The 13,731-nt window shown below is 44.2% G+C and overlaps 1 protein-coding gene across 1 annotated transcript in view; it reads right to left on the reverse strand.

Annotated features, from left to right (window-relative positions):
* Positions 1-374: 374 nt before the first annotated feature.
* Positions 375-13,731, reverse strand: part of LOC147626820 (delta(7)-sterol-C5(6)-desaturase-like) — a 36,428-nt gene continuing 23,071 nt past the window's right edge. The window contains exon 3 of the mRNA XM_086815362.1: positions 375-815. Within this exon, the coding sequence (XP_086671488.1) occupies positions 520-815 (296 nt within the window). The 3' untranslated portion in view covers positions 375-519. The remainder of the gene's footprint in view (positions 816-13,731) is intronic.

Here is a 13,731-nt window from a genome sequence, read left to right on the forward strand (position 1 = left end):
ACATATTAACACATCAGTGTAAATAAAAGAGCACATTCTCAACTTTTTGCATGTCTCTTTTGAAAAAGAGCAGAGAGGTACATCAACCACTCAAAAAGTGCCATTAGTCTTGCATGCTTGCATATCTTTAAAAACTTCGTAAGTAAGCTCCAACAGCAAAAGGTAGCCACTACCATACTCTTGATGGTTTGTAGCGCGCATCGAGGTGTGAACTTCACAACAGTGATTCCTCACTGTAATACTTTGGTCTTGAGGTCCTCTCACTCTAAACACAGAGACGGGGCAAGTACACTAATTGCAGGACAACCTTGGTAACTAACAATCAAAACGCCACACTCAAACGAGATAACATCATATAATCGTACACATGAAAATATACCTGACATGTTTATAATATTACCAATCCACTCAAAAACAGCCCTGGTTCAGCTCAAACTATGTCAATATCTTTATGTTGCCATAACACCATATATTGTTTAGACAAATCTAAAATTTGAAATAACAACTGTAATCCCTCATCTAAGATGACTTGGATTTCCCAGGCTGAGAAGGATCTTGCAAGGTTCCAAACATCCAGTCCATCCAAATTGTATAATGCCCATAGTTATGTCGGTATGTGGTGTGATGAATGGTATGATAACCAGCACCCATTATCGGCCAGACCTTTCCATGGATGCAGTCATGGATATTTGTTGTCCAAATACTTTCCGCAAACAATGAAAGCTCATGAGTTAAAAAATGGGTTGGCACAAGGAATATGAATATCACATGAGGGCATGCCTGCAGTATTCCATCCAGTGGGTGAAAGGCCAAGCCTGCAAGAGAGCATGCACATAATCAGAAAAAGAGCTAGTAAACAATCAATAGTTGTCAGTGTAAGATTTCCGAGGCTGTTGCCACTCTTTATTATGATTAACAGAAGAATTTCAGAGATCCTCTCTCTCTCTCTCTCTCTCTCTCTCTCTCTCTATATATATATATATATATATATATATATATATATATATATATATATATATATATATATATATATATACGTGTATATATATATATATACATATATATATACATACATATATGGCATGACGGGGCACTAACCCTTACGCTACGTGCAGCTGATGTTAACATTCCATCTTGCTCTCACTGCCCCACATCCGCAACAGGCCTGTGTGCTGCTCTCAGCCTGACCTGCTGCATTCACACCTGTGTGCACTCAGCTGCACCCTTTGACATATGAGCGCTAGCTGGTGCGCAGTGTCCACCTTCACCCTGTCGTGCCCTTCGCCCTTAGCAGCCCGCACACAGCGCACTGTTTGCAATTATTCACCAAGCCTTTATGGCGAATTGGGCTGCCTTGAACGGAACCCAGATCTACAAAGGAGATGATGCAGAACACTTGTGCCTATGTGCTAGGGTTTTCCAAAGATAGAAAGAAGAGTGGCCCTATAGGTGCCCCCGGAGGTGCCCAAGGCATGCACCAATGGTTGGGAGATATTATGGGCACAATATGAACACATTTTTGATGACTTTTTATGGCCTCAAAAGTGAAAACCGACCTCATTATGACTTGCTATAGAAATCCCTATATGAAGGCAAGTCATGGGTTAGCATTCAAAGACAGGGATTGTAGAGCCAAGAGAAAGGGCATGCAGTCTAACAATTTGGATCAGCTAAGTACATCTCCAAAGTTTTCCATTAATGCATTGAGGAGGACAGTAAGCATTAGTTCAAGCATAGCATTCATAGTCTAGATTTACATTGGATCTATAACAATCATTGTAATTATTCATTCAGTAATATCTAGTAGGAGTAGGTTTAGTAAAGAGTGTCTCTCTTCTCCTTCTCTCTACTTCTCTATGTCATGAGCATGTGATTAGCATTAATCTTTTTGATTTGCATTAATCATCAATAAGCACACTTCCGCATAGGAGTCATGTTACATTCGCATTAGAGCATGTCTAGGTTATTCCTAGGAAAAGTTTTACATCAATGCTAGGGCTTGCTTGTAAATCAGCAAATTAGGGATTGCATTTTTGCATTAAATCAGCCTTTTTGCATCAGCTTTTTGCTCATTGTCTGCATAGTATAGTACTAGAAAGTCTAGATTTCGGTCTAGCATGGTTCTGGGGTGTCTAGGATGCATGTAGAAGCCTAGGTTTAGGGTTTTGGGACTGATTATAGCAGAAAAATAGTAAGAGCTTCTTTGTGGAAACCATGGAGGATATTTGGGCTTTCATAAAAAGGCAAAGTGAAGCTAATTGGGCAAGGTTCAAATGGGCATCCCAAGAAAAGATTTACTAACAAGCATGTGAAGACCCTAGATCGCCGAAGGGAACAATGTGAAGATGAAACAAGGCAAAGACGGAACAACGTGAAGAAGAAGCAAGGCAAAGAAGGGAACAACATGAAGAAGAAGCAAGACAAGGAGAAGAAAAGTATTGGAAACAAATAAAGGGAATTTTTTGCCATGATGAGTCAAAATAATCCAACGGAAGCAAGTGTGGCAAAGAAGAGGACAAAAGTACCACAGTAGAAGGGATACCAAAGAGGCACTAGAAACCTTGTTGGATCCGCAGGTCAAGGTCAACCAAGAGGTGCAATTGTTCGAGCATACAGAGCCACAAACAGTTCCAAATTTCAGGCAAGTTCTCGAGATCATCATAGCTATCGAAGAGGTGACAATTCACAAGGTTCCCACAATTATCTCCGAATCCATTGAGGAGGAGGAGAAGATAAGTACTTCAATTTATGAGGTTTTCATGGAGTCTTACCATGCCAATAGAGCTTCTGGAGGCAAAGGAGCCAATTTCATTGCTCGCAGTTCCATAGGAGATAGTGGAGGCACCATATGAGAGATCCGGTCCACGGTCGAATCGACAAAATGGAGCAAAGGCACATCATGTGCATCCCAGCTCCAAGTTTAGCATGAGGGGATGTCAGGTGCACACCTTAAACCGGTGCCACGTAGACATGATTAATCCTTACAACCGCCTTAAGGGCAAAAGTTAAAAGTCGTATATAGGCAGTTTGGAGCAATTTTGGTCGCCTTATAGGTGCCCAGAGGTGTGCAGGACATGCACCAATGGTTGGGACATATTATAAGCACAATATGAACACATTTTATGACATTTTTAATGACTTTTTATGGCCTCAAAAGTGAAAACTGACCTCATTACGACTTGCTAAAGAAATCCCTATATAAAGGCAAGTCATGGGTCATTCTTAGCATTAAAAGACACGGATTGAAGAGCCAAGACCAAGGGCATGCAGTCTAACAATTTGGACAAGCATGATTAAGACAAAGGAGAGAGAAGAAGAGAAGGTTTTTCTTGTATTTCATATGGTACAGTCAAATTTGTCAGGCAAATAAAGCTAAACGCTTTAGACAGGCTGGGTTGTTGCATCCTTTGCAAATCCCAGGTAATAAATGGGAAAGTATTTCCATGGATTTTATTACCGGATTGCCAAGAACACATCAAGGCCACAATTCTATTTGGGTTGTGGTAGAACGCTTGACAAAAATGGCTAGATTTTTACCGACTAGGAAGACTATTACAGCTACGCAATTAGCACGACAGTTTATCAAGCAATTGTTTAGACTGTACGGGTTACGGTAGGACATATAGGGACTCTAAGTTTACGAGTGATTTTTGGAAACTTATTTTTGAGAAGTTGAAAACAACTTTGAATTTGAGTTCCTTAGATCATCCTCAATCTGATGGCCAGACTGAAAGAGTGAATCAGATTTTGGAGGATATGCTTCGAGCACATGTATCCAAAAGACAGAGTTCATGGGAGGATTATCTTCCTATGTTAGAATTTGCATATAACAATACTAAGCATACGAGTACAGGTTTTAGTCCTTTCATGCTTATGTATGGTTTTCAACCTAGATCACCTATTACAGTAGGATTCTTAGGACTTCAGCATGATGCAGCCCGTAATTTTTTGCAAAATATGCAAGAAATGTTACAAGTTACGAAAGAATCTATTAGAAGTGCTCAAGACTGAGATAGGTTTTATTCTAATAGACATCGTTCACCTAGAGAGTTCTTTGAAGGAACGATGGTATATTTGCGAGTTCCGAAAGATTCCAAGACTTTACGGACAGGTCGATCTCCGAAATTATCCCCTAGATACTGTGGACCATTTCGTATTACACGACGGATTGGTTCAGGCGCATATGAATTGGATTTGCCTTCTCATGTGAAAGTTCATCCTCATGTCAGTAGACTTAAGGAAGTACTGGGTGGAACAGACCAGTTAGTTACTCCTCAAGAAATCATAGATGTCGAGGACATGACATGTGTTCCACACGAACCTGAAAAGATTCTTGGATTTCGTGAAAGAAGATTGCGTAATACGCTTATCACGGAATACAAGATCAAGTGGAAGGATCGTGTTGAGGACGATGCTACATGGGAGACATTGACTACTCTTCAGAGAGATTACCCTGGCTTTTTAGTGAGCTCTTACAGGAAGGGGAGTATGTCATGTCCACAGTGTGTATCTACCGTGTGCTACACGCACACAAGACTAGCTTCGAGGTTTGGGAAAGCTTGGAGGTAGGCAGGCTGATTGGCGAGCTGAGTTAGGGATAGACTAACGAGCGGGCACCCAAGTATGGACAGGCGGGCGCCCAAGTGTGGACGCCTGATGACCGGCCAAGAGCCTATAAAAGGGTGGCCAAGGTTAGTCAATAGTGATATAGAGTCTCGCGTAATTTGTGAGAGCTCTATGGTCTGGAGCCTGGATCTAGTGCAAACGTGCACCTGCTTTACGCACCCGAGGCCGGCAGCAATCTCGAGGCCCTCGAGGGTAGCTTTGTGGCAGTATGGGACGTCGCGAGGAGGAGATTGGTCAGTACGTCAACCTAGTTAGCTCAACTCGTGGCTGGGTGGGGACAGCCGAGACTGTGGGCTTGCCCACACAGTTGTCATGGTTGGTAGGTGAGTCAGGCCTGCACCCCCTTCTTGTTTATTTGTTTGTTTGCAGGTTTCGAGTCTCGTACCAGGAGCGTTCCACGAGGAGATCCGGTGGGGATTTGACACATGTATGGTTGCCCCGATGCATAGGAGGATCGCAGACTCGGGTTGGGGCAGCTTTGTGGTGGAAGGATTTTGGATCAGATGGACCAGAGTTACAGCAATTGGCTATTCGCATTCTCAGCCAGGCTGTGAGCTCCTCTTGTTTGGAGCAACTCTGGAGCTCCTATAGTCACATTGCATCAAAGAAGAGAAACTACCTTGGCGTAGAAAAAGCCTGTGATTTGGTTTTTGTAAGTGCCAACTTGCGTACATTGGGCAAGGGGGTGATTGCAAACGCTGATCCTTTTGTGGAGTGGGAGCAGCAACAAGAGAAGGAGAATAAGCAGGTTGAGGTCACTGAGACTAATGCTCATGACAACGAGGCCAGTGTTTCCTTCAGTATGGATTCTGATTGATTAGCGCAACGCCGTAGGCTTCAACCTTGGATGTCACATGTGCAGCTCAGCCTCTAGGGCCCTCTACCCAAGCTATATTTATGTGGACATGGTTTATTTTCTAATATCATTCTAGAGACAGTAGACTATGGCACTATGCTTCAGCCGTGAGTCTCGACAATTGTATTTTGTTTTGTGTACACAGTTAGCAATACACTAATTTTGTAGTATGAATCATCAATTGTGTCATTTTGTGTGCTTTCTTTCAAAGTACTCAAATGTAATATAAATACTTAACATTTGATGGATATATTGATGCATTTTTTGTGTACCGTCCTACCCCCTGTCCCCGTTCCATGCCTCCAGGCGTTCCCCATCCCCAAACCCATGTGACTATGGGTAAAAGGCCAGAATGGTGACATCTCCTCCGCCTTACAAGCAGTTGTCCAACCACAACTATATAAGTCCGGTACCACCAACATACTCTTCAAGTGTAGCAGATACACTGTGAATATGTAGTATCCAATCGCAGCCATAGAAAAGGATACTTCTACCAGAAGTTTCTATAGCCAACAAGAACCTTTCATATTGAGAAACGTCCAGGCTGGTGACATAATGGGTTCCGAAATAGTCCAAGTGACAGTACTCTCTATGTTCGCAGAGATGGGGACAATCTATTGATCCTTATTCTTTATGTGAATGACATCCTCAATACTGGTCCTGATGAGGATAAATTTTCAACTTTCAAAGCTGAATTGCAACATGCTTTTGACGTCTCTGACATGGAGCATTTGCATTACTATTTGGGCATTCAGTTTATATTTGTTAAGGGGGGTATCTTGCTACCTCAGCAAAGATAAATTGAGCAGCTCCTTGAGCATTTCCAAATGACAGATTGTAAACATGTTTCTACTCCTATGGAACCAAGTTTAAAACTTCCACTTGAGGATGCTGGGGGGCCATTTGATGCCGCCACTTATTAGCAGGTTGTGGGATGCCTTATTTATCCATGCACTACCCGTCTGGATGTTCAGTTTGTTGTTTCACATTTAAGTAGATTCATGCATAGCCCTAGCACTTAACATTGGAAGGCATGTAAGTGTGGCTTTCTGTCAAGCTTCCATGCAAGGCAACCAAGATCACTGTACTAAGCCTCATGCAAAAAAAGTGAGAGAGAAGAAGATGAACTCAAGAATAGCAAAAAGAAACCTAACTTGGCATACCATGTTTAACCACCTAACCATTATATATACCAGTGACCCCGGGCGTCTAGTGTGTACCTTACCGGCCACACACCATACTCATGCGCCCCCATATCCTTGCTCGTACCCCCATGCTACACATTACTAGGTCTTTGGCCTACAAACGTTACCTGTTCACACTTATTATTATAAGCGATGATGTGCAAAATAGTATGCCACCATTGGTTTTCCCACACAGCATCCGTGTATCCCACGCATTACTGGCATGTAGATCCCACGTAACAGTGTGTAGGCGTCCCATATGTTGCCACGTATAAGGGCCGTAACATTCTTTCCCCCTTTTAGAATCATCGTCCTCGATGACAAACTGAGGATAACGCTTACGAAAATGAAACTCCGTTTTCCAAATTGCATCTATCAAAGGATGTCCTTTCCATTTTACAAGCAGCTCCTGAAGAGTAAGATTTCATAATCGTCTTTCTTTTCGTTCCCAGACCTGTTTTGATCCATGATCTTCTTGATCACCTTCCTCCACAAAGCGTCTCAATTCTTCAAGGAAAACGTAGAAACACTTTCTTTCCGTCTTTAAAAGAACGAGCTATCCACTTAGGATTAGCATACTTAACCACTCGATCCGTAGCCCGACGGATACAATCTCAGCTCTAGCTAAATTTAACTGTATCTAAGATAGAGATTCAACTGCATGAGGTAATCCAATTGTACTTGGCATCAATGGATTATACCCATAATTCAATTCAAATGGAGAAAAGTTTGTAGAGAAATGCTTGCCCGAATTATACACAAACTCCAATAAAGGTAAATACTTTTCCTAATCGTTCTGTCGTTCTCCGACATAAGCTTTCAAGATCTCCTCCAAGACTTGGTTGACTCTCTCAGTCTGACAATCACTTTGTGGATGATCATTGTTAGCACTTTCATCCCCAGTTTCTGCTCTTTATGGTGCCCATTTGGTCCCCTTTTGTATGGCCCTTGCTTGTGGGCTGGCCACCCCTTTTTTACTATTTTTCTGGGATTTTTCCCAACCATTCTGGCATTTTTCCAATGAGCCATGTCCAACAGCTCCAGTCGGCCTGTTTATGAGCTCCAGTCGGCCAGCACTTCCCCACTATAAATAGTGGGTGCTAGCCTCTCATTTTTCATTGCGTCTTGTACTTATTTGCTCCCTCACTTATGAGACTATCACTGTCTCTTGCTTGGGGCTGTTTTGGTTCAGTATATTCAGCATAGTTTGCTCCATATCTCTCTCTCTCTCTTGCACTCTCTGTTCAGCACATTCTAGTGCCACTCTGCTTCCGCTCTGTGCACTCTTTCATGGTATCATCGCTCCAGGTTTAGCAACCTTTCTGCTGCCCCAAATTCAGCCCTGTTTTCAGCACCTTCTCTGCGTTTCCTTCTAGATCCATAGCTTTTGCTGCTGCGTTTTCTGGACAGCACTTTGCTGGTCGTTTTTTCTTCAGATTGGCTTCACCGATTCAGCCGTCTGGCTCTTGTAGATCAGCGTTTCATTGCCCACTTGGAGATTGGACTGCAGGCGGCCTGTTTTCTACAGGACAGCACTTGTTCACTGCTACGTTTTCCTCTCTAGTGGTCCTTTCCCTTTGCAGAGGGGGCTTGTGGTGTTGCAGGCTTTGGTGGCACTCTTGGTACCTGTGGAGGACACTTTTTTTTTCTTCAGAGTTTGTGCATTTCTTGAGATTGAGCCCAAGCTCTTGTGATGGCTACTCCCACTTCTCTTCATATGTTTGCTGAGTCTGCCAAGTTGGATGGTTCCAACTACACCCTATGGAAGGTGAAGGTGAAATCGGCCTTGCGTGGCGTGGATCTCTGGGATTGGCTTGTTACACCAGCCAATGCCACCCCTCCCACCCTTGCTTCCGGTGGTGTGACTCAGGCACAGATTGATATTTGGCAGTCGAATGATCGACGTGTTTTCTCCTTCCTGATGTTGAACTGTCAGGATGCTGTTCTCTCTCATGTGCGTACAGCAGATGCTGCACATGAAGTTTGGAAGGCTTTTGCAGATCTCTATGAGATTAAGTCTCCGGGTCGGATTTTGGCATTGGAAAAGCAACTTATGAACTTATCAGTTTCTGCATTTCCATCTTTATCTGCTTTCATCTCAAAGATGAAAGATCTCCAGGACGAGCTTGCTGTTTGTGGCAAGGACATCTCCACAGAGGATATGGCTATTCGGCTGCTCTCCAAACTTCCAAAGAGGTTTGATGCATACTTTCAGTCTCTGGTTTCTTCTCCTCGTCCTGTTCCAGTTACTTGGGAGGAAGTTCTCCCCTCCATTATGCAGATAGAGTCTCGCTTTGAGGAGTGGACTGGCACCTCCGGTGGCGCTGATGGAGCTTTGGCAGCACGAGATAAAGGGAAGTCTCAACAAAAGAAAGGTAAAGGGGGTTCTGACAAGAACTCCAAGGATTCCGATAAGGATAAAGACAACAAATCTTCAAAGAATAAGGACATTGAATGTCATTATTGTGGCAAGAAGGGTCACAAGTCACCCCAATGTCACAAGAAAAAGCGTGATGAAGCAGCAAAGAACTCTTCCTCAACGGCGGTGTCTCAACCCAAGAAGGATGATGGAATTCTTCTCTTAGCAGGTACTCGGCGTATACTTGCTCTTGTGACTTCTCAATCACGGTCTTGGATTGTTGATAGCGGTGCTACTGCTCATATGACACCCCATCGAGATTGGTTCGAGGACTTCACTGCCAGATCAGGCGAGATCACTCTGGGTGATTCTTCTTCTGTGCCAGTGCATGGTCATGGCACTATCCCCATCTTCCGTTCTGATGAGGACAAGAGGTACTTCTCTGACGTTCTGTATATTCCAGATTTGGCTTTTAACCTTTTGTCAGTTCAGGATCACTTGGTGCCCTTACTTTTCTCCTCCTGGTAAGCATGTGGTTAATTTTTCATAAGGTGGGGTATTATTATTTTGCCCCTCATCCATCCACTTGTTCCTTGTTGCATTCATAATGCTTATTGTTGTAATAGAGACACTTACCTTTTGTGTTTACTGAATCACCATGCTGAAAGAACATCCCTTCTTGCCCTCTCTTGCCTTACTTTTTGTGTTCACATAATCACCATGAAAGAACATCCCTTCTTGCCCTCTCCTATCTTACTTTGCTTTTGTGGTAAACATATGATCTCCACTTTCGTGCTTTGTCTCATAGCTCCTATTTTTGTAGAAGTACGGAGGTGATCTTTTCTCGTTATGAGATTACCAAGATAGTGGCCTCTACAAACTGACCGCTCTGCTTTCTTCTGGTGCTTCTTCTGCTCTTTGGCATGCTCGGTTTGGCCATTTGAGCTATCAGCTTCTGCAGCGAGCTTCGAAGGATGGGTTGGTTGATGGATTACCAACCATCAAGGCTCCGTCTTCTGCTTGTTCTTCTTGTTTACAGGGGAAGCAGCACCGAGCCGCCTTTCCGAAGGAGGCGACACACAGATCTTCGACATCACTTGCTCTCATTCATGCAGACTTATGTGGTCCTATGAGTACCGCGTCTTTGAGTAAGGCATTGTACATGCTCGTGATGGTGGATGATTTTACCAGATATACTTGGGTTTTCTTTCTGAAGACCAAGGATGAGACTTTTCATCACTTCTGTGATTGGAAAGCCGAGGTGGAAAAAGAGACTGGTCACTCGGTCAAGGCTCTCAGGACCGATGGAGGGGGTGAGTTTACATCCCAAGAGTTTCAGCAATATTGCAAGACACATGGCATTCGGAGATAGCTTACTACAGCATATACTCCATCTCAGAATGGAGTTGCCGAGAGGAAGAATAGGACCATTATGGAGATGGCCCCTGCTATGCTTGAGCATTCTTCATTACCTCGACGTTTCTGGGCTGAGGCGGCTTCCACTGCTGTCTACATTCAGAATAGGTCTCCTACTGCTGCTCTTCCCGACAAAACTCCATATGAGGCTTTCCATGGTGAGAAGCCCTCTGTTGTTCATTTCCGGATATTTGGATGTACCGCGTATGTTCATGTGCCTAAGGAGCACCGCTCCAAGTTGGACTCGAAGTCTCAGCACATGACTTTTCTCGGATATAGCATTGTGTCCAAGGCATATCGTCTTTATGATCCTCAAGCCGGTAAAGTTGTTGTGAGCCGTGATGTGGTGTTCGACAAGACTCCTACATCTTCAGAGGGGGGTGGTGAGCTTCTTCTTCCTGCACCTCCTTCTCCTCCTCCTACTCCTCCTCCTGCTCCCGCTGTTACTGTTACACCTCCAGCTGAGGATTCTCAGTCAGATGATGATGACCCTGCTCCTCCTCCGGGGAGTTCGAGCAGATCTGTACCTGGTTGGTATTATCAGACAGTTCGTGACTCTGGGTTACGTGAGCTTCCTTCTGCTCCTCCGCGTGGTTCTCTTCGGCGTTCTTCCAGAGTTACAGGGAAACAAATTCATGAGGGCAACATGTTTGTTAATTATGCTCTTATGTCTACAATCATTAATGGTCCTTTTGATCCCACTTCTGTAGACGAGGCTCTTTCACATGAGTCTTGGCGTCATGCTTTGCAGACAGAGCTGGATGCTATCGAACGGAATGGCACTTGGATTTTGGTGCCTCGGCCTCTGCAGCGTAAGGTGATTGGTGTGCGTTGGATTTTCAAATCAAAGTTCCGAGCTGATGGCAGCTTGGACAAGCACAAGGCGAGGTTGGTTGCCAAGGGTTATGCTCAGCGCCCTGGTGTCGACTTCGATGAGACTTTCGCTCCAACGGCCCGGATGACTACCATTCGCACCGTTCTTGCACTTGCAGGAGATCATAGATGGCCCGTTTTCCAGATGGACGTCAAGTCGGCTTTCTTGAATGGAGAGCTTACACAGGAGGTTTATATTGATCAGCCGCCAGGATTTGTTGTTCCGGGCAAACAGGATCATGTGTACCGGCTAAAGAAGGCTTTATATGGTCTAAAGCAAGCTCCGCGGGCTTGGTACCAGCGGATTGATGAGTTCTTTCAGAAGCTCGGCCTGCGCCGTTCTCATGCAGATTCGAACCTTTATATCCTCCTTGAGAGGGGGTTGATTGTTATCATTGTGGTCTATGTTGATGATCTCATCTTTACAGGTTCTTATTCTGTGCGGATCCGTTCTGTTATGGATGCTTTGGAGACAGAGTTTGAGATGACGGATCTGGGCCTCTTGCACTATTTTCTTCGCTTTGAGATTTGGCAGACCTCGAAGGGCATTTTCTTCTCTCAGCGGAAGTACACTCGGGAGATTCTCGACAGATTTCAGATGACTGGGTGCAAACCAGTATCTTCTCCTTTGGATATTGGTGAGAAGCTTTCTTCACTTGATGCTTCTCCAGGGACAGTATCGGGTTCTCGTCGGTTGTTTGGTATGGTTGACCTACTCCCGATTCGACATATGCTTTGCAGTCAGTTTATTGAGTTCCTTCTCATCCAAACCCCGTCAGCAGCATTGGCGGTGTGCTCTCAGAGTTCTTCGGTACTTACGTGGCACTCTGGATTTTGGCATCTTTTATGGCCAAGGACGCACTCTTGTTGGATGGTCTGACTCAGACTGGGCTGGAGATCCAGATACACGGCATTCGACCACTGGTTGTGTTTTTTCACTTAGGTCTGGAGCCATTTCTTGGAGCAGTAAAAAGCAGCCTACTCTGGCGCTTTCCTCTACCGAGGCGGAGTACCGTGCAGTTTGTTATGCTGCATGTGAGGCGATATGGTTGCGGAGATTATTGGAGGAGCTTGGCTATCCTCCTACCGGATCTACTCTTCTTTGGTGTGACAATCAGAGTTGCATCGCCATCGCCAAGAACCCTGTGTTTCATGCTCGTACGAAACACATTGAGATTCAGTATCACTATGTTCGTGAACGGGTTCTTGCTGGAGATTTGCGTTTGGAGTATTGTCCTTCCGCGGAGAATGCTGCAGATTTGTTCACCAAGCCGGTTTCTCAGGCTTCCTTGGCTCCTCATCTTCGGATTCTTGGAGTTTGTTCAGCATCTGGTGCTGAGAGGGGGTGTTAGCACTTTCATCCCCAGTTTCTGCTCTTTATGGTGCCCATTTGGTCCCCTTTTATATGGCCCTTGCTTGTGGGCTGGCCACCCCTTTTTTACTATTTTTTTGGGATTTTTCCCAGCCATTCTGGCATTTTTCCAGTGAGCCATGTCCAACAGCTCCAGTTGGCCTGTTTATGAGCTCCAGTCGGCCAGCACTTCCCTACTATAAATAGTGGGTGCTAGCCTCTCATTTTTCATTGAGTCTTGTACTTATTTGCTCCCTCACTTATAAGACTATCACTGTCTCTTGCTTGGGACTCTTTTGGTTCAGTATATTCAGCATAGTTTGCTCCATATCTCTCTCTCTCTCTTGCACTCTCTATTCAGCACATTCTAGTGCCACTCTGCTTCCGCTCTGTGCACTCTTTCAATCATCGCTACTCATGCAAAGTTACGTGCCAAGTTTACTAAAAACATGCTGCCAAAAATTGCCTATAAATTGTGGATCTCTATCCGACACAATGGATTCAGACAAGCCATGTAATCTAAATACGTTGGCAATAAATAATTCCGCTACTTGTAGAGCTTCAACTTTGTTCATAGTAGGAACAAAATGTACCATCTAAGATAATCTATCCACAATAACAAAGATAGCATTAAAACCTTTCCTTCTTCTCGGCAAACCCATAATGAAATCCATGAAAATACTCTGCCATTTCCTCTCTCGAATAGGTGACAGATGTAATGGTCTACAACCGTCACCCACGAACGTTACCTGTTTACACTTATTATAAGCGATGATGTGCAATAGTATGCTGCCATTGGTTTTCCCACACAACGTCCGCATGTCCCACGCATTACTGGCATATAAATCCCACGTAACAATAATGTGTACGCATCCCACGTGTTGCCCCGTGTAAGGGTCATAACACTTTCGCTATCTTAAAGGCACCATTTACTTTGCACTGTTTTATGAGAGTTCTTCTATATTTTGCTTGATTGCTTTTACAGACAGTGACTGGACAAGATGCTATGATGCGCGAGTGTCTACCAATGGAGACTGTATTCTTCTTCGTGGTTCATGCATTTCGT

This window comes from Cibotium barometz, chromosome 21 (genome assembly GCF_041138505.1).
Source record: "Cibotium barometz isolate CiBa-2024 chromosome 21, ASM4113850v1, whole genome shotgun sequence".
NCBI lineage: Eukaryota > Viridiplantae > Streptophyta > Polypodiopsida > Cyatheales > Cibotiaceae > Cibotium > Cibotium barometz.